This window comes from Schistocerca nitens, chromosome 5 (assembly GCF_023898315.1).
Source record: "Schistocerca nitens isolate TAMUIC-IGC-003100 chromosome 5, iqSchNite1.1, whole genome shotgun sequence".
Lineage (NCBI taxonomy): Eukaryota > Metazoa > Arthropoda > Insecta > Orthoptera > Acrididae > Schistocerca > Schistocerca nitens.
This window is the reverse complement of record NC_064618.1, coordinates 736636551-736659411: the sequence shown is the minus strand read 5'-3', so window position 1 is coordinate 736659411 and position 22861 is coordinate 736636551. Positions and strand designations below refer to the sequence as shown.

The 22861-nt window shown below is 37.2% G+C and overlaps 1 protein-coding gene across 3 annotated transcripts in view; it reads right to left on the bottom strand.

Annotated features, from left to right (window-relative positions):
• The window catches only part of LOC126260823 (juvenile hormone esterase-like), a 553778-nt gene that overhangs the window by 80813 nt on the left and 450104 nt on the right, over positions 1-22861 (bottom strand). For all 3 annotated transcript variants that reach the window (XM_049958207.1, XM_049958210.1, XM_049958208.1), the window contains 2 exons: positions 10716-10848; positions 1061-1236 (listed from right to left, as the gene is read on the bottom strand). In XM_049958207.1, coding sequence (XP_049814164.1) covers positions 1061-1236; positions 10716-10848 — 309 coding nt within the window. The remainder of the gene's footprint in view (positions 1-1060; positions 1237-10715; positions 10849-22861) is intronic.

Below are 22861 nucleotides of genomic sequence, written 5' to 3'. Positions count from 1 at the left end.
GATGTACACTGGATGTGAATGCACTGTACACTTTATTTTCATAATTAATGCACATTAAATGAACACATTTTTAAACTTCACAGTACAACACAAACATGCAACCAGTCTCAACTAGCAAACACAAAGGTACAAAGATAAAATTGCTTTTACAGATGACTCTTAAATGTTAATGCTCACACTGTTTTGACTTGAGTTGGTCTTATTGACTGACGGTGTCACATTAGTCCCCTTCATTTTTGTGTTTTGAGGGCAGAGCTCGGAAAAAAACATGACATCATGTATGTTTGTTCTTCATTTTTTTTAATTTTTAATTTTTTTTATTTTACCTTTTGCTCCCAATGTGTCATTTATTTTCTGCTTTTAGCTTTCATTGTTAAATTTCACTATCTACAACTTATCAGAAGCAGTGCAGAATTAGTTTCACCTACTATACTTGAGTGTTAGTGAAAAATTATCTGTCCTTATGAGACCAATTTTTCCTTCTTTGGTCTGTAACTCTCTCTCTCTTTCTCATCTTGACAGTTTTTCCTCTTATAAACTAACCTTTGTTTTAAGTTGTCAAGTCTGGAATGTAAATCTGTTTTCTCAGTAGGTATACATCAACCATCCATAATTAACCATCTTTTAGTTTTTGTTAATTAAGCTTCTACTAAGTTATCTCGTATATTACCAACAGACTGGTCAACAGACAAAAATTTCTCCAACAACTTGCATTTCAGTGTTTCTGTGTAAGCTAAAAACCATTGTTAAAGATGAGTATTTGTTCTTAAAACCAAAAATGTACAGTTTTCTCTTATATGTAATTTATGTAAGCATACATCTATTCTGTATGGATTACTAATGTCAATTTGTGAAATGATGCCTGTTGATTCCATTAAATCACCTGAAGAATGCACATTTTGCTTCATCTAGAGATAAATCAGAGCACCACTTTCTTGATAATGTACATATTCTCAATGTAAAAATCTGTGTACACCTCAACTTTAGCTCTTTCAGCATCCAAAAGCAGATACGAATGTGTGTGAGTTTTTTTTATAATGTTGTTGATATTTCTACTTACATATTCCATTTCCAGAAATTTGTAGGAATGGTACATCAGCTGAGTCTCCTGAAGCACAGTCCCCTCCAAGTCCAGCTTGGGGCCATACAATATCAGCAACATCTTGCCAGCAAATCTCATACTGATGTGGGGACTGCAAGCTGTGGAGGACACTAGGCTGCAGTGGTGCTGGGTGCCTGAAACACATTTCCCCATCTTAAGTGCCACTCTGTACAATGTCTCTGTTCCATTAGACTGAGACCATTGGTTGTTAGTATCTACTATTCACCGTATGTACCCTAGGTTTCTGACAGCTACTTTAGTTATTCATCAAATGAAATGTGCTCTTTTATTAGCCTTTTAACTGCCATGTTCTACCCTTCAGTAATACATGGAGTAACCATGAGACACTGTGTTCACTGAATACTAATACATAATTCCTTCATTTCATCCCAGTTATGACTAATGATTTGAAAACATGCTATTGTGGCAAGTGATGATTTCTTTAATTGTGTTAGCAACCACTTTATTAGGCACTGGAAGATTAGATGGATACAAAGAGTTACAACATCTTCTGGAGATGGGGAATTAACCAAAAAATACAAACAGTCAAGTGTTTTATAACTCATATTTCCAGTAAAGGGTGTTACCTATCATTACGTGTATTTGTTAAAGAGCTTAACATATTCCACTGCAAGTCGTATGCAGCTGCATTCAGATTATTTAAAAATACAGTATGTCTATAATACGGACAGTTTGGTAATTTGGCCATTCAGATGACACAGCTGATTTTTGCTTCAAGGGTTATAGTTAGACTAGCCACACTTTTTTTCTTGATTCATCAGTTTTCTGACTGGTTTGATTCAACCTGCCATGAGTTCCTCTCCTGTGCCAATCTTTTGATCTCAGAAAAATACTTTCAAACTACAGCCTCAATTATTTGCTGGATGCATTCCAATCTCTGTCTTCTTCTACAGTTTTCAGTTTTTACCCTCTACTGTCCATTCTATCGCCAAGGAAGTTAGTAACGTATGTACTATCATCCTGCCCCTTCTTCTTGTCTGTGTTTTCCATATATTCCTTCTCTTGCTGATTCAGTGGACAACTTCTTCATTACTTACCTTATCAGTCCACCTAATTTTCAAATTTCTTCTGTAGAATCACACCTCAAATGTTTAGGTTCTCTTCTGTTCTGGCTTTCCCACAGTCCACGTCTCAATGCCATAGAATATTGCACACCAACTGAACATTCTCAGAAGTTTCTTCTCAAATTAAAACTAGCCACATATCAGCCTTTATTTGTTTTCACACATTGAAACAGAAATATTTGTTGAATTATCACAAAAATCGGCAATTTCTAGAGTTTGTATTGTATTGTATTGTATTTATTGGTCCAGTAAATCTTACATGTACAGTACAGCACATCAGATATTGGACAGGTCAAAGTATATCTTACAATTAAAACACTTTAGAAACTAGAAAATTATGTTCACAAAATTTTACAGCACTTCATATACTGGGCAAGTCAATGTGTAAGTTATAATTAAACCACATTAGAAACTTGAAGTTAACAACTGAATACATGTATAAGCCAATATTAATGATTAAAGTATTTGCATGGTCCTCACTTAAGCTCTAAGGATTTTTGAGGAACTCTTCTACACTATGAACTGACATGCACACTAGAGAATTACATTGACAGAATTTTACTTCATATACTGGGCAAGTCGGTATATAACTTATACTTGAACCCCATTAGAAACTTGAGAATTACATCTGAATGTATTTATAGGCCAATATTAATGGTTACAGTATATGCATAATCATCACTTAGACTCTCGAGGATTTTGGAGGAACTCTTCCACACTATAAAAGCATTGTGTCAACAGATATTCTTTTAATGCTGCTTTAAAATTTTTTACATCAGTCTTTACTTTAATTTCTCTTGGCAATTTATTGTAGATACTTTTTCCATGATGTAATGTTCCTTTTTGGCACAAACTGGTTTTTGTATGGAGTACATGAAAGTCAGTTTTCTGTCTTGTATTATGATGATGAACATTTTCATTTTTGGGGAGGATACTAGGATTTGTTATTGTATATTTCTTTATAAACATTGCACTTTCAAATAGGAAAATACATGGAAGGGGAAGAATCCCCATCCTTTTAAATAATGGTCTACATGGTTTGTTCCTTTTTATTCCAGCCATGATTCTCACTATTCTTTTTTGCATCCTGAAGAGTTTTAGGCAGGATGGCGAGTTACCCCAAAAAGTGATCCCATATTTTAGGACAGAATGTATATTAGAATAGTAAACTGTCATTAGAGTCCTTATGACAGCAGTTTTCTAGCACTCTCATTAAAGAACACATGGTACTTAGCTTCTTTAATATGTTGTCAATGTGAGTTTCCCATCTAAGATTATCCTGTAGCCAGACCCCCAGAAATTTTGTATTAGGCACACTTGCAATATCCGTGTCTGACATCTGAATTCTTATATCCTCTTCAATGTTTCTCTTGACATTATGAAAATTTAATGCTACTGTTTTGCTTTTATTTATTATTAGTTTGTTTTGGTTGAACCAGTTTACAACATTTGTTAATGCCTCAGACAGTCTTGTCTGTAGTATCTCTGCAGTCTCCCCGCTGACTAATATGCTTGTGTCATCTGCAAACTGGATAGTGCTATGGTACTGGTTGGTTGATGTTAGGTCATTTATATATATCAAAAATAGGATGGGGCCTAGTACCGAGCCCTGCGGTACTCCATATTTTACTGCTTTATAATCAGAATAGTGTATTGTTGATTTATTTTCTTTGTGAAAATGTATTTCTACTACTTGCTTGCGGTCAGTAAGATATGATCTAAGCCAGCTGTTAGGCATACCTCTGATACCAATTCTTTCAAGCTTCTGCAGCAATAGAGTGTGGTCTATGATGTCAAAAGCCTTAGACAGATCGAGGCATATGCCAGTTACTTTTTGTCCACTATCAATTTTTTCGAGTACTTCACCCAGAAATTCATATATTGCTGTTTCTGTTGATCGGCCTTTCCGGAAGCCATGTTGGGTTGTGGATAATATTTTGCACTTTCCTAGAAAATCTAGCAACCTCTTATGAAAAATTTTTTCTAGTATTTTCGAAAATGTAGATAGCAAGGCAATAGGTCTATAATTGGCTATGTCTTCTTTCTTACCCTTTTTGAACAGTGCTTTTAGTTTCACTGTCTTTAAGCAGGAAGGAAAGACTCCATTTGTTAATGAGCTGTTGAAAATGTGGGCTAATGGTATTGCAATGAGGTCCCCCACATTTTTAATGACATAATCTGGAATCTCATCCACACCTGTTGAAAATTTTGTTTTTAACTCTCTAATTGATAGTATAATTTCCTTAGGGTTGGTTGGAGTAAGAAACAGGGAGTTGCAGTTTCTATTTTGATTGGATGGTGTTGTAGCAGGATTTTTATTTGAAGATTTTATGTCAGATAGTAATTTTTCACTAATATTTGCAAAGTATGTATTAAAAGCATTGGCTACTTCTTCTGGATTTGTAATTTTTTTGCCATCTTGGATTACCTGGAGATTTACATTTTGGGAGGTCTCGTTTCCTACTTGTTCTCTATCTTCCACATGGCTTTCATTTTGTTCCTGGCCATTTTTATATGGTGATCATTTGTTGTTTTTTTAGATTCTTTTATGACTTTGTGAAGCACTCTCTTATAATTCTTGAAATGCACCAGAAATTCTTCTGTAACATTTTGTGTTTTTGAGATTTCATAAAGTCTCCTCTTTTCAGCACATGATATTTTAATGCCTTTCGTCAGCCATGTAACATTTCTTTTTTTAGTTTTTAATGTTCGGTTTTTAACTGGAAAAGAAATATTGAAATAATGGGAGAATATTTCCATGAACATGTCAAACTTTTTACATGTGTCCTCATAGTTGTCTATATCATTCCATGTTTCTTTTTTAAGTAAGTGCCTGAAGTGTTCTAGGTTGTGCTTGCTAAAATTTCTACCTTTTCTTGTCATTTGTTGTTCAGTATTTTCTGCAGTGTCTACTGGGAATTCAATAAACTGTGCATAATGATCACTGAAACCTGTATTCATATTTCCAGATTTGTATGAATATTTATCTGTATTTATTAGTATCTGATCTATAGCACTGCTTGACGATTTGGTGACTCTGGTGGGGGATTTGATAGTTGTATGTATGTTGTAGGTTTTTAATAAGGCCTCAAGGTTTAATCTGTCTTTTGAGTTCTTGTTGAAATCTATATTAAAGTCACCACATATGATGGTTGTTTTACTAACTATTTTTATACTGTTAAGTGCCTTCTCAAGATTTTCAATGAAAGTAGTTACATTTCCATCTGGGCTTCTATATATGCAAATAACTATTATATTTAAATTTGTCAGTTCTGTAGCAGAAATTTCGAAGTTTTGCTCTTCCCCTAGCTGGTTAGTGAACTTTAAATTTTCGTGTTTGACATCCTCTCTAACATATATGCATGTTCCTCCATGCATGGAGGTTTTCCTACAAAAAAAAGATGAAAGGGTAAAGCCCTCTATCCTTGTGTGATGTAACATATTTTCGGATAACCAGTGCTCACTAACACATATAACAGACACTTCTTTTAGTTCATCTGATAACAATATTTCTATCTCACTAACTTTATTTGATAAGGATTGTACATTTTGGTGCAGGAGCATAAATTTCGACGATGACTTATTTACTAGGTTGTTTTGGCCTACCTTGTGTTCGACAGCTGCACATGACATATCATTTTTAACACTTTTACAATTGAAGTTTTCTTTCCAGAGCGATGTTTTAGAAGATGAAATCAACATTTCTCTGGAATCACTTGCCATAAAAAACGTTGTGGTTCTTTCCTGTTTCGTGTTGGGCGAGTTGACTTGTAGTGTGATGGCGTTTCTGCTGTAATTTTTGGAGTTGTAATTTGAGGAACCGCAACCAGGCTAGATGGGGATCCTCTTCTTGCCGCTTCAACACTTCCTGAAGTCATTGGAGTAATATGCTCTTCATTTGAAATTGGTGATTCCATTGCTGCTGCTGCTGCTGCAATTGGAGGCTGCACTAAGCCTGGCTGATTTTGGTTTAATTGTTCCATAATTGCATCGAACAGTGCTACTTTCCCTTTCATGTTTCTGTGCAATCCATGGGTAGTGAAATCTTCTCTTTTTTGACTGTCTGCATTAATATATGTCACATTGCTGAAGAGCTTACATATTTTCTCGAACTTTCGGTTTGTTGCTTCGATTTCTGCATTCACACACGATGTTTTGATGAGATCATGTCTCATAGGGATGCTTATTATGAAAACTTTCATGTCCATAACTTTTGCCAATGTTTCCCTTAAAGATCGCAAAGCGAATTTTGCCTCGTTCTTGTAGACATCGTTTGCGCCAGCTAAAATAATGCAAGAGTTACAACTTCCATGGTTACTGTGTGTGTCAATATGCTGAGTAACTTCTCGCAGTGGAGCACCTGGCTTCACAAATCCAATAACACTTTCATTTATTAGTTTTTCGTTAATGATCTTTGCCAGTCCTTTTCCATGACTATCAGAAAATAAATAAATAATACCAGCATCTTGTTTTTTACGTTGACTGTTTTCGTTTGTTGTTTTCGATTCCGAAACTTTCGTTTGTATATTTGCTTCACTTTGTCTGTTCGTTTTTTCTGATAGCACACTGAATCTGTTTTTGCACATGATATTAGAATCAGTCAATAGCTTTCTTTGAGAATTTGACAGTTTACTTTTTACTACCGGTATGTTTGGAAGTTCGCGATTTCGAGGAAAGTTTGATCTGTTTTCATGCTTTTCCACTACCATGCTAGAGTTGTTTGTTTGCACACGTTTTTGTTTACTTTCAGTTCCTTGCAACAGTTTTTCTTCAGATGGCTGTATTCCATTATTTACTACACTCGATTTTTGCACACTGTTTTTTTGTATTAAAGTTACACTGCTTCTTTGAGATTTATCTTCCTGTATAGAGTTTTCTTCAGTCACTGATTCCCATTTTCCTGTGGAGGCCGTGTCTTCTTGCTTCCCGTATTTTCCCGATTGAAGTTCTTTCATATCCTGTTTTAGAGTACCGATTATGAATTGTAGACTTTTTATACGTTCATTTAGCTTTGATATCTCGTCCTTACAACTCATCAGCAGCTCTACACAATGTTTTAATTCCAAGAGATTTGTACTGATTGATTGATGAGAATCTGTTTCCTACAAAATTGAAAAAAAAAAAAAAAAGATGCTTGTTTTGCTGTCATTGTCAGTAAATAAAAGCTTTTTTTAAGTTTCTGTGCTACTTGGAATTCAGACTCTGAGGTAAAGAACACAAGTTTTTTAAATGACAGAAATGTGAAAAGTTGTCATCATCAGGATGATGATGAGGAACAGGAAACAAATTGGGGAAAGCATATATGGTTAAGGTAAGTCAAACTGGATCAAGAAAGACACAAAGCACGTTTTTTTTTAGCTCATGCAGACAACTGATTGACAGCAAAAATTCAAATTTTGGTATGCTACTACTAATATGGTGTACAACACGTATAACTCAAAATGTTTGAACTGAAATACAAACAAATAAAGTGAAATTGTAACCAAAGTCCAACAGGAAGCGACAGAAAATCAAATGCAAAAAGGCTATTGGGGATAAATTGTAAATGACAAGAATGTTAGTGCACCCACACTGCTATAGAATCAAACTGACATTGGCCATGAAGTATGTTTACAGAAAATGGAAGGAGGGAATCAAACATAGTTTGTGAGCAGGTGGCAAGTTTCTTGGTAGGAAGCACCCAGAAAGTTGCCTTGGATGGAGAGTCAACAGATGTAGAAGCAACCTCTGTCATGTACAAGGGAAATCTGTTGGGATCATTTCTGTTCAAGTTGTATAGTAACCCTATCAACACCAACATATTTTATATAACTTGCACTACCAAGGGGGGAGGAATGTGAATAGCACAATAAATCCACACATTACTTGTGCTCTCTTAAGTAATACTATTTATTTGTTTTCTGCTCACATCATTGATGCATACATGGGGATACACAACATAGTTCTAAGTGATATATAAAACCATACCCCAGCCCCCGTCCCACTTAGACAAACGATTTCATCAAAAATTCAGTTACCATAATTAAATCATACCCAGGAATATGGTAATCTTGTCTCTTGGGCAATCTCACAAATTATCTGGTGTTGATTGTCATCTGCAACACAGTAAGAACAGACACTTTTTCTTCAGTGAGACTGGGGTGACCTATCTGATGAATGTCTGCCATATTGTAGCACCCATTGTAGAAAGCTTTTACTCACCTTTCTGTAAGATAAAGCACATTCCACGTAAACCTCCTGAAGGCCCTGATATCCTCCGGCATGTTCAGTTTTTACCAACTCCATTATTCTTGTTTTGAAAACACTGTGACAGCACTATAATACATTGTCTGCTAAATGACACTACTTGTTATAACTACTCATTCATATGATGGGAGAAATGAGTTTACATTTGCACTGAGGTAATGTAGGTGTATGTGACAAACATGAGGTATAAGCAACATTGTTTGATTCCACTGGATTGCATCTCTATCATAGTGTGGCCACAATTAAAAGTCTTCATATATCCAAAATAAGTAAATGCAATGAGGTGTGGTTTTTGCCGTGTTACAGTCAACAGTATGATGAAGGCTTGATTTCTATAAGTAATTTTAGTTATGAAATCAACTTTGGTCTTTTTAAAAGTAAATATACCTCTTTATGTGACAGCAGAAGTGTATAAAGATGGTTTCAGTGATGCAACATATGTGGAACTTTATCAAGTAGTAACCAGATAATAGTGCTGGTAACCACTGCCTCACCAACAGGAGAACAGGCACTACTTTACTAAATATATGCAAAAACCTAACTCACGTATGGTTCATTTGTTAACCAGTGCACTGCTGTTATAGCACTCGGACAACTTGCTTGTGCAGCTAATCATACTTTCACAAATATATGACTGTCAAGAAATTTGATATGGTTTACATTTATAGTGGTGAATATTACCAAAATGTCAGAGCAGCTACACGATTGTAGGCCAAATGGATTGTTGATTATGTCAAGCTCTTTAAAAAAAATCTAAAGTAACTGAAAGCATGAAGAATAAAATATGACAAAGTTAAGGAATAGCAACTGATGCGGGACATGCAACTTTTTAGCAGCAGTAATCCACAATCCATATGTTACTACAATGCACTTTACACATATGAGTGGGTTCAGCCAAAGGGGCTATCTTTCAATATTTTGCTCCATCTTTCAACATTTTGCTACATCAACAGCTTCATGGAGAACTTTGAAAATTGGTAACATATTTCTAAATGGTGTCTATGAAATCTGCAAATTGATGTGGTATTCAGAATGAGATTTTCACTCTGCAGCGGAGTGTGTGCTGATATGAAACTTCCTGATAGATTAAAACTGTGTGCTGGACTGAGACTCGAACTTGGGACCTTTGCCTTTTGTGGGCAAGTGCTCTACCAACTGAACTACCCAAGCACAACTCACGACCCATCCTCACAGCTTCAATTCTGCCAGTACCTCGTCTCCTACCTTCCAAACATCATAGAAGCTCTTCTGTGAACCTCGCAGAAGAGCTTCTGTGAAGTTTGGAAGGTAGGAGATGAGGTACTGGCAGAATTGAAGCTGTAAGGATGGGTCGTGAGTCGTGCTTGGGTAGCTCAGTTGTTAGAGCAAGGCAAAGGTTCCAAGTTCGAGTCTCAGTCCAGCACACAGTTTAAATCTGTCAGGAAGTTTGATGTGGTATTTATTACAAGTTTTTGCTTACAGGTAATGCATCATTTTCTAACAATGGGCAAACCAATCTTCACAATATGCACTACTGGTCAGTTGAAAATTCATACTGGTTGAATAGATAATGGCCACAAATATGTACAGTTCCTAAGAGATATGCTACCACAGTTAAGTAAGACATCCCAGTGAATATAAGGCAATCCACATCATATCGATATGAGAGACGTTTTGCTCAATCCACACAGATAATCTCAGACCTTCTTAAGAGAACATTTGGAGATAGCAGAATGGACTGTTTGGGGGAAAAGAAACTGGCCTGTATGCTCACTAGACTATCAGCCAATTTGACAGGTATAAAATTAGAAGTTAGATTGATTTTCATAGAGAAGTCAATAGTAAGATCGTGTACAGTAAGTCATGTTATGTCAACGTATATACCTTTAGTGCATTATGTGAAGAAGTAGATACTGGTGAAGAGAAATAATGATTATGTGATTGGAGCTGAATGTGTGAACTGACATGAGTGTTTTGATGCCTGTCTCGGTGTGATGAGTGAGTTTTGTTGAGGGTTAGTTAGACACATGTTCCCAATACCATATTCATGATAAATTTTATGATGTGGAATGTGTCAAATTAACAAACATAGAATGCATGTTTGAATAAAAAACAACTAAACTTCTTTTGTACATAACTAAGGCACACAAACTTGTTTCACATCATATTAGTTAGATTACATGTACTATATCTGTCTTTAGAATTAACATACCTATATCACTGTCCAAAATGATTAAAGGATAAATAAATATTATTATTAACATTTTATGACCAGCACAAAACATTTTTAATATGATATTTACCCAAAAGCTGCAAACTGTGTCCATAAATGTGTCATTGCATTGATAACATTCCAATCAAAGCTGTCATTTGATAGAGGCGGAAACAATGCTGGAGTAGAAAACAGGTACAGTAGATCATCGCAATGGCATACTCCTAAAAACAACAGTTGCAAGTCAAAATTACTTATTTTGTTATGTCTAGCTAGATGTTTTTGGTAACTTATATTTCTGAATATCACAGAAATACTTGCTTATTAGACTGCACTTATATTGTTGACTTCCCTGATTAAATTAGATTAGACATATTGTTTTTTCTTTGGACACACAGTACCGAGATCATTATAAACAGACAATAATGACCAATTGTTTTTTATTTTAGTAAAACTGAGTAGGTCTTATCTCGTTGCTTCCTATTATATATTTACAAGTGGTAATGTGACGTTTTGTTCTTTGTTTATGTATGCTTTCATACAGGTTTAATTTCTGTGGAAGAGTTACCCATTTAATTTGGCAATCTATTACCATATTATTGCTAAATTAATATTGGTTAATGTAAGTGAAAACTGGCCAATAAGCTGTAACATTGTTAGATCTGGAAGAGTTATGTCAATCTTTTTCTACTGGCATAACTATAGTAATGTAGGTATCCAGGAAGTAAATGAGGTTCCTCTGTTGTTATGTAAAATTTACAGTAGATATAGGACTGGTTGGTTGGTTGGACCAAACAGGATGGCTATCAGTTCCTTTGGATCAGAGAAGGATGGGGAAGGTAGGTGGCCATCCCAGCATTTGCCTGAAGTGATTTAGGGAAATAATAGAAAATCTAAATCAGGATGGCTGGACACAGATTTGAGTCATTGTCCTCCCGAAAGTGAGTCCAATGTGCTTACTACTGTGCCACCTTGCTCAGTTAGATATATGAAGATAATGGAACAGGAAGAGGAGATTGCAGCTACTCAGGCAGAACTGGACAAGGTATGAAAATATCTGGACCAATAAGGAGTATGGACAATGTAAAACCATTGGGAAGTGGTAATATGTAACAGAGGGATCAAGCGAAGAACTTACTCAGGCAGATTTCTACTAATATATGTTTAAACTATTACTTCACACACAAATAAGGCAGATACTAATGTGGACAGAGGACAACAGACTTATAAGCAAAAGAACAAATGGAACTTTTGAGCAACCAGATGCACTTTGTCTCTGTCCTAGACAATACAGCCACTATTAAGAAGAAAGGTAAAATTAACTACATCACTGAAGTTAATTAGAAGAGGATTTTTTAAGGTAACTGATATGTGAACACTAACATTTCTTTGTCGGTTCTCCATTACTGATTAAAAACAACACTGAAGAGTACATGAGGTTCTCAGTGACATAATTTTTTATTAAATTCTTTTATAACTGAAAATTTAAGGCATTTTAAAGGGTGGGGTTTTTAGAAATAGGTGCATTAACATAATATAATGCAACAGGATTAAAATTTATGAAAGTAACAATACTGTGTCAAAAACTGGAAAATGAGTTTTCAGACATAGGACATGTAATATATTGATGGAAGCAGCAATAAATGAACTCACCTGGTTAACAACAGCAGTGCATATGGACACATTAAGACAAGTAGAAATTCTTTTTTAAATTTTAGTCTCTGATGTAATTGTGTAGTATGATAAGTTTAGGTGAAATGATGATCTTAGACCCAAAATTAGACACTACACTAGAGGAGAGTGAAGAGGTGTCAGACATAGGAGTAATAGATAGAATAACCAGAAAAGAGGAGGTGTTTGTGGCAGCAGACAAGAGAATATGAAATGTGGAAAATATTTTGACACTGATAGGATCCAAAATGAAGAAAGGTTAAATATAACAGAACAATCAATTAACCCAGGGGTCTCCAAACTACAGCCCATTGGACAACAATGGCTGTGAACACCATCAATCTGGCCTGTGGTAACAGGTCAAACATGCATAGGATCCAGCGTACCATAATTTTCTTCTTATTACAGTCAAATCTTGCTTATTGAGCACCTCGTACAATGAGCCATTCACACAATGAAAAGCAGAATGTGTAAGAAACTAATCAGCTTAACAAATAATGTTTTGCATAAAAGGTTTGTTTACTATTACTTTTTTCAGTATTTAATAACCACTACAGAATCCATCTTGTGGCCTGGACCAGTCTCTTTGGCTACTATAAATGAACATTAAACCATGTCTTCTCATATAAACCACTGCTGTGTAAAGTAGAAGCTCTGTCAATGCTCTATTCAGTCAGCTGTACTGATAGCAATGCGCCTCATGCTGCAATTGTTGTCACTCGCACAACTACTTGGGCTTCCATGATGATGTTGTAAATACTCTGTAATTATGTTGAAAGATTGTTTCTTTGCCAGCACATGGTACCCTTTCCCTTGCAGCATCTGTTTATGAATTCAGTTCGCGAACTAATGAAGAACCCGATAAGAAGTAGCTATTGATGCTACAAATTTAATTAACAAAAATGCTATGTTTCTTTTTTGACAAATTTTGAAACACAGGTGTAAACAAATATCTGGAGACAAGTTTCTTCTCAAACAAGATGTACTATACTATACATAAAAAGTTACAATACTGTATTATAGATCTTTTTGAGCACCTATTTTTTCAGAATGGTACTCATTGACTTATTCTGTACATTTTCCTACAGAAAAAAGTGTTTCCTTAATGAACACGGATTATTTTATGACCACTTCAGACACACATTAACTTATATATATATATAGTGTAATTGAACATTTTAATTGTAATTAAGTATATGAGATTTCCTGAAAATTTACCTTACCTAAGAGATATAGATAGGTAATTCACATAACGAACTTTAGCATTGTAACTATGGTTAATGAGATTAATACAGATGTAACTTCCCACTTGCAATTGTTTGCAGTCGTGGATCAAGTTCATTAATGGAAAGTATCATCAACCACTTCAAAGGCTCATCAGTTAGTTTAGATCCATAAATTTTTTTGTATATTTCATTTTGGGGATAAACAGTGCTATGCAACTGATCAAACAGTGTGAATGGACCCCTCCTGCCAGAGATTCAGATCCTTCCTCAGGCATGGGTATGTGTGTTGTTTTAAGCATAAGTTAGTTTAAGTTAGTTTATGCAGTGTGTAAGTCTAGGGACCCATGACCTCAGCAGTTTTGTCTCTTAGGAATTCCCACACATTTGAACATTTTTTGAGTGAATGGAAGACTCTTATAAAATTTCAGAAATGATGAATTTAAATATTTATCTTCATAAAAATTGCTTCTTTGCAAATCAACCATTTCCATTTGAAGTTCTTGGCAAGAGTTTCTATATCAGTGTTAAATTTTCAATTGCACCAATATCTGAAAAAAGAGACTCAAAATTTATTTTTGAATCATCAAAAGAGTCAGTTGTGAAATCTGCCAGAAATTGATTGAATGCTGAGCTTGTATTAAAATGCACGAAACACTTTCCACTCAATTGAGATGGAACCAAAACAATTTTTTGTCAAAATATGAGTGTACAAGTTAGGCAATAGCTGGTTTTTCCCTCATAATTTTAAATTAACATGTTTCATATGTTTAGTTAAAATTGTATAAGATGATAACCTCCATTGCCACTCATTGTTTTGTAGCTCAGCCAGAGGATGATTCCTTTCATTCAATGAAGTTCTGATTATGTTTGGAACTCAAAAATCATGTCAGAACTTTCCACATTTATGCCAGAGTACTGCCATCTTTCTACAATCTCTTCAACAAACTCCTGGAACTGACAATGACTGAGATCATATGATCTTATATAATTAATAGCTGACAAGATTGGCTTTACAGTTTCTGACATATCCAATCAATTTCCCCACAAAGACTGTTGATGAATGATGCAATGCATGATTAATAGGTTTGATTCATTATCATTTTCTACTGCCTTTTACTTGAGAGTAACGACACATTTTCCTCTGAAGAATGTTTTTCTGAACAGCAGTGTCTACTTCTTAAAAAATTTCTTTTCTCATGGGCATTCTGTGAATGCTATGGACATCAAGAAGGTCTTCATCCACTTTATAATTTTTATTTATTCCTCAAATAAAAATTAATACCTGTGCAGTGTCTGTAACATCCACAGCCAAAGAGAACCAGTCTAAATGCAGAATTTTCTCTGATAACTGACTTACTATATTTTCAAAAATATCATTTACTCTTTGAGACACAGTGTTTGCTGACAAACTGGTGTTTTTAAATAAATCATATTTCTCTAGAAACATTTCTTCAACTATTGCAATGAGGCAGCCCTTTATTAATTTGCCACCAGTAAATGGTTTTCCATGTTTTGCTATTGACTGAGCCATGCAGAAACTACCATACGCTGCTGCTTCTTGCTCAGCATTTACTTTCTTAAACATTTCAAACCATGTTGCAAAGACATGTGTATTTCTAACCATTGAGTTCCAGTAAATTTGGAATAACTCTGAGAATATTAAATCTCATAATGACATTTTATATTGTCTTCATTGAGAACTGATACTATTGCAAACTTTGAATGACAACATTGTGAAATATATGAATATTTTGAATGAAGGAGAGAATGTTGTAAGACATTAGATGATTCTATTGTAAAGAAAATTTTTTTGCTGTAAAAGATGAAGCATTACATTAGACAGCAAATGAAAATGAAGTTTCAGCTTTAGTTGCCAAAAATCATTTGGGATCTGTCATTTGCAAATGAGTTGTATGGAAAAAAAAGTATCTGAGATTTCCAAAACTTTATACCTTCAGAAAAGTTATTGTAATTTTGTAGTCAATTACAGCTAAATTAGTGGTTGATGTACTAAAATGAATTCCACAGTGTGTTTGGAAACAGTAGCACATATGTTTGTAATGGTGATGCAAGTAACGAAATTTTTATGACAATACCCAATTTTGATGCAAAACTTTGTAATTTTAACTTGAAATTTTCAATTACTGATCAGAAATTATGTAAAAATATTTTGTAACAACGGCTTAACAATGCTAAAGATACAACTAATTTGCATAGAGTGTCTAATTCTGTCAAAATTGGTCATAATTTATAGCTGTCACTTATCGAGAGAAATGAGTAACAGTCATATGTAAAAGCAGACCTGTGTCAGTTAATGCACAGAAGTTTTGTAGTCTGTACATGAAAGCAAATTTAAAGAGAAGTTTAACAGTAGAATACAAAAGTAAAGTACCATAGTTTGTGATAATTAAGAGACTGAAGAAGCCACCTGATAAACTGCACAGTATTGAAAGCACAGCCATGTGTATATGGAAGTATTCCCTACCAGGTGACAGGGAATGTCCGAATAACAGAGTTGAGGTGGTTAATTGTCCATAAATTTTATTCACAAAATGCGTTAGAATAGCATGTCTACAGTGTACCATTGGTCAGAACACCCTGATGTCTTTGATTTGTCCAAAGATGTTCCTCTCTTCTGTTGCTAGCAATGCATGTCACAGTCATTATCCCCACAGAACTCCCCCCCCCCCCCCCCCTCACAGTGTGGAGTACTAAAGGAAAGATGTGGACTGCATCATCATTTGGCTGGACTAACATGTGCAGTTGTGTGTGAGACCAGCTGTGTAGTGGTTGGCTGCACCGAAGGGAAGAGTCGGACTGTTTGTCGAGGTCATATCATGTTTGGTGTTGGTACTGTAAAGCTCATAAGGGATCAGATGGCACAGGAAACACCTGGCACACATGAACCAGGACTCTTGCAGTGCATCCAGTAGCAGAAGAAAACCAACTCTAGATTGGAACATATTAGATGTCTTGGCTACAAACAGACCTGATCTTTTTGAGAAAGTTAATCTTGAAGAAGGTATTAGTGACCATAATGCCATTGTGGTTTCTATGTCAGTTGAAGCTACAAAACAACCAAAGAAACAGCGTAGAGTTTTCTTGTTTGCAATAGCAAATAAAAGTGTCATTAATGAATATCTTCGTAGTCAGCTCCAAGCATTCACCACAGAACACAAAGATATTGAGCATCTTTGGTTGGAATTTAAAGGTGTTGTCCACCACGTGCTAGAGAAATATGTGCCTAGCAAAGATATTGGGGAGGGAAAGGTTCCACCTTGGTTCAACAAATAATATTAGGAATTTGCTGAGAGAGCAGAGAATTTTGCACAGTTGTTTTAAATATAGTCACTGCCCCTCTGACAAACAGAAATTATATGAAATGAAAGCAGCTGTCAAAAGGTCAATGACAGATTCTTTTAACAAATTTTAAAGCAATATTTTATCTGAAGATTCTAAAAATAACCCCAAAAAATTTTGGTCATACGTAAAATCTATGAACACTACAAATAATTCAATACCTTCTCTTGCTGACAGTATGGGTAATATAATGGATGATGATAAACAGAAGGCCGCAATTCTAAACCTAGCTTTCAAAAACTCATTTACAGTAGAGGACTGCAGTACCATTCCCCCTTTCAATTATTGATCAAATGCAAGGATGGCTCACATAATGTTTAGCGTATCTGGGATTGTAAAACAGTTAAGATCCCTAGATGCCAGGAAGGCATCTGGCCCAGACAGTGTCCCCATAAGATTTTATGTTGATTATGCTACAAATATAGCACCACTCTTATCCACCATCTATCAGAGATCATTGGAACAGCAGAAAGTTCCATGTGACTGGAAGAAGGCCCAGGTCATAGCAATCTATAAAAAGGATAGAAAATCGGCTGCACATAATTACTGGCCAATTTCGCTAACATCAGTTTGTTCTAGAATCATGGAACATATTTTGTGTTCAGACATAATGACCTTTCTAGACTCTGAGAAGCTCATCTGCAGAAACCAGCACAGTTTTAGAAAACAGCAGTCATGTAAGACACAGCTGGCTCTCTTTGTGCGTGATATACAACAGTCCCTAGATACCGACTCCCAGGTTGATGCCATATTCCTTGACTTTCGAAAGGCGCTTGACTCAGTTCCACACTGATGCCATATTCCTTGACTTTCGAAAGGCATTTGACTCAGTTCCACACTGTCACTTGCTCCAAAAAGTGCACCGTGCAGGGTAGCCACGTGGTCTGAGGCATCTTGTTGCGGTCCGAGAGGATACCCCATCAGAGGTTCGAGTTCTCCCACGGGCATGGGTGTGTGTGTTGTCCTTAGCGTAAGTTAGTTTAAGTTAGATTAAGTAGTGTGTAAGCTTAGGGACTGATAACATCAGCAGTTTGGTCCAATAAGACCTTACCACAAATTAAAATTTTTCCAAAAAGTGCGCACTTATGGTCTATCTGATGACATATGCGGTTGGACAGAAAGTTTTCTAACAGACAGAGGGCAGTATGTCATCCTGAATGGCGGGACTTCGACAGAAACAAGCATAACATCAGGCGTGCCCCAGGGCAGTGTAATAGGTCTGCTGCTTTTTACAGTTTACGTAAATGATCTGGTTGATGGTATTTACAGCAGCACTAGATTGTTTGCTGATGATGCTTTAGTCTACAGGAAATTAGTATCACACAAAAGTTGTGAGCAAATCAATGAGGATTTGCAGAAAATAAATGTGTGGTGTAATGACTGGCAGTTATCTCTCAGTATTAGTAAGTGTGACCTAATACATATAACAAAGTGAAAATCCCCATTAATGTATGAGTAAAAATAATGCCCAGTCTTTGGAAGCGGTAACATCTGTCAAGTATCTGGGTGTGACTATTCAAAATGATCTCAAATGGAATGATCAGATTACACAAGTAATGGGTAAGGCGAACTTCAGATTGCTGTTTATTGGTAGAACCCTGAAGCGATGCAGTCCTTCAACAAAGGAAATTGCTTACAATACTTTAGTTCATCCAGTGTTAGAGTACTGTTTGTCTGTACAAGACCCTTACTGATTCAAGAGATTGAGAAGGTCCAAAGAAGAGTGGCAAGATTCGTGACTGGTACATTTAGCCATTGTGAGAGCATTGCAAATATCATAGGAAGTTTGAAGTGGGACACATTTGCAGATAGATGACACGCTAAATGGAAGGGGCTGCTCACTAAATTCCAAAATCCGATCTTCACCGAGGATGTAGAGCATATATTATTACCACCAACTTTCAAATCACGCAATGATCATCATTCAAAGATAAGGGAAATTAGAGCTCGTACTGAGGCTTTCAGACAGTCGTTTTTCTCTTGTGCAATCCACGAGTGGAACAGAGGAGGAGGGGGGGGGGGGGTAATATGACTTTGGACTTTAGTGCGAATAGTGCCCTCCACCACACACCACTTGGTGGCTAGTGGAGTATATATATAGATGTAGATGTAGAAGAAAGTGGTGGCAGTATGGTAGCTTCTGCAGCTGAATCTGCCCCAGCTTATGTGGTGTAGGTGGCAAGTTTGGCAGTTCTCTCAGACAAGTGATTGTTAGGATGTCATCTGCTGAAAGGGGGATGATATTGAGGTGCAGAAAATGCCACTAGCTAGAGTGCACACATGGTCGAGATATCAGATACATGCAACATTGCCTAGCCTGTCAGAGAATCTTTATTTCAGGCTGTGAGGCACAGATCATTATCGACCAATTCAACAGCGATGTCATCAGGGATGAAGTCTCTCAGATTGAGATTAATTATGACAGGGAGGCTGGGTATTGGGCAGTTGTCATTGTTGTCATTCATGGAAACTGAGGTGAAATTCTGGAGAAGCGATGCTGGTTTCAGGTAGTTAATTGAAATGTTCATTGGTTTGCCATTAATCAGAATGTCAAATGCATGTGTGACACTCTTAAGAACTGGTCCTGTACATGGTGGCTATAGTGCTGATCAGACTGTGTCACCCTGTACCATGACATGGTCACAATTGGAAAGCATTTTATGAGTGAAGACATGGGTGTGGAGTATGGAGTGGGAGGTGGCACATTAATATGCCTAATGTGGCCCTTCATTCGTTGAACTAGTGCCAGTAGGACCATATGCTTGGGTTATTGTGTGGGTAGGACAATATTGGCAGGAAGTACCAGTATTTTGGCAAGGGACATGTAAGTTCTCCTTGAAGGTGTTTCAGATGTTAAGTAATGCCCACAGCAAAGTTTTAGTCCACAACCTGCCACAGCACTTAAGTGTAGCTTAGAGAGTCCTATGCCACCATTTGACTAACCACCACTCTGCGGCTGATAGACTGCTGTGTGGTTACACTGAATTTCACAGAGGTTACACAAGATGCTGAAGAGGGCCAACTCGAACTGATAACATTGGCTGGTAGTTATCATGCCTGGCATGCCAAAATATGCTATCTGTTTTTCTATGAAGATGTAGCTGGTGGCCTCTGCCATGATATCCTTGATGGTGGTTGTTTTCACCCACCTGGAAGTTACACCTATCATTGGCAGTAAACAGCTGAATCTCTCTGTCTCTGGTAGAAGGCTAATGAGATAAACATGTACATGGCACAATGCATGCCTGTGTACAAGTGCGGCAGTCCCACTTGATGTTGGGCCACACAAACTATTGTGTAGTGAGGTGGAATGTGGTTCAGATGCCTGGCTGGGACAGGCTGTGGAGTTGGTTAAAAATCACATGGCACATTTTTTGTTGCACTAATGGCCAAATCCTATTAAGGGACATGTCACAGGGATCAGTGTTTAGGTCCCTGGGATGGTACATTATTTGATTCATAGGCCAGTGTTGTGGTTGCATATCAACTCTGTGATGCTAGAATAGTTGCACTGGTAGATACTTAATTTAGGTGTCAGTGTCATTAGGGATTGAAATCCTTTGATGGATGCCATATAGCATCAAATAGTTCTTTAGGTCTGTAAACATTATAACATGACCCCATTCAATATCTTCATGGAAGTTTCACACTGCCCCATAAATGGCAAGGAGATTTTGGTCAAAGGCAGACCATTTGGCTTGAGTGGCTGTAAGTTTCTGTGAGAGTAACTGGGGGCTGGGCATCCTGGCCACTAGTTGTTGTGGAACTGCACCAATCACAGTATCACTTGCATCCGTGGTAACTGTGAACTGTGCACCTGCAATTGGATGGGCCTACATACTTGCACATCTGAAAGCCCCATTTGTCTCTGCGGTCCACTCAGTCTTCCTTTTCCCTTTCTTGTTAGATCCTGCTGTCATATTGGTGAGGGTTGCTTGTTAAGCCATGGCAAATAGCAGGTGCTGCTGGTAAAGTTCTGAGTTTCTAAGAATTGACATAGCTCATGACATTTATGGGGGAGGAAAAGTTGTCTGGTGGTGTTGGCTTGGTCCAGGGCTAGTCTGAGCACTGTGGGACTAACTATGCGCTTAAGGAAGGTAAATTCTGCTTTCTGTAACTGACATTTGTCCTTGTTGATCACCACACCTCCATCATTTAGGGCAGTGAGAACGTGTTTTAAGTGTCAGTCATGGTTTTTCAAGTAGCCAAAAAAAATATGGATGCCATCCAAATAGGCAAAGCAAAAATGAAAACAAAAAAAAGTATGCCATCAATGAAGCATTACCCATCTGAGCTGTGAAAAGAAATTCAAAGAGATCAAATGATGTGATAATCACGGTTTTTGTGATATGGTCTTTGTATATGGGAATTTGTAGATGAGCTTTCTTTACTGTCAGTCACACTGAATACAGCTGTGCCCATTAGCGAGTGTGTTAAATCTTGTGTGTTGGGAACTGGATAGCTGCTGTGCACCATAAAGGATTTGAGAACACTGCACTCGCCACAGAATCTCAAAATTCCATCTTTTTCTGATACTTATTTGATCTGTGACACCAAGTGGTTGTCGAATGGCAAACTATGCTACCTGTCGTCTTAGCAGTGTGTAAATTAGCTGGGGTCAGTTGGTATGCCTTCTGACATACTGGTGATCTGGTGATTGTTAGGACTGCACAAGCTTGCACCTTACTGGGATGGTGAGTAAAGAGGGTGGTGGGGCCAATGACGAGGTGCTGAACATTGAGACAGAGTGCAGTGTACCAACTTTCGTGTTGTGCCTCATGCTCATTGTCGTTGGTTGTACAGGTGCTAGTTGCGAGAACAGAGGATGTGGTCGGTCACCAGGGCCTGAGGCTGAGTGCACTTCCTCAGGTTCGTTGGAGCAGCAAGTACATGAGACGACCTTAAGGTGCTGCTGCGCTAATGTGAGTGCAGATGATATGTCCTTACTGCAGTGTAGGAGAGACATGTTCTCATCACGGAGTGCATTTGAAGCTGAGCAACAGTGGTCATAGTGCTGATGTGCCAAAATCAGTTTTTCTGCCATTGTGACACACTTTCTGAGTGGGTTGACATATGCAAAACTGTCATCCTGCTGCCTGAACATGCAGTGTGTTGTGTCATGTAAGATTTAGGTTGTCAGTGTGAATAGTCCTGGGATGTAGTGGCCCACATTATGGTGCAAGACTGAAGAATGTGGTATGTCTAGAGAGAGATGTAAGTGACACAGGAAACAGATTCTTGCCACCAGTTCTATGACATATGTGATGTAAAAGGTTCATGTAAACTGGTGATGTGCTGACAGCTGTAAGGGGCTTTGTGCACAGTGATCTTCAAATTATTAGCTGTGTAAAGTTATAGAGCTTCTGTTTTGTTGAATGTCAATGTACTCTCCAGCAGTTCTGAGCTGATGTTGGATCCAGTGTCCACCAAACAATGTTTCCTTGAATTGATGTCAAAGATGTACAGTCAAGCCTTCCTTTTATGTGGCGTTGTGTGTGTGTGTGTGTGTGTGTGTGTGTGTGTGTGTGTGTGTGTGTGTGTGTGTGTGTCTAACTATTGGCAACTTGAGATCTCAGTGCGAGCTAATGTGCTTATGGTGGCCTGCATTTGAAATTTTGAATGTGCAGGAAGAATGGCAGTTGCATATGGCGTTGCTGAACTGGGCGTGGTACCAGCAGTGTCATGCTCTTGACACAACTGCAGTGTACTGTACACTGTAGGAGTGATTCCATGTGAATCCTGCTGGTACTTGCTCTGTTTTGTGGCAGCGATGTCACTATCAGCAACCCTCTGCTCTGCTCAGGGCAATCCAGAATGGTAAATGTGCTATTATAGTAATACTTCTTTGTAATTTATGTGGTGCCTTTGTTGCGGTACCATGAACATTCTGTCTGTGAGAGCCAACCATTTTTTCAGGGGATCAGTTTCATGTTATATCACTGCCAGTTGTATTTGCAGGGAAAGTCTAACTGTTAAGTTG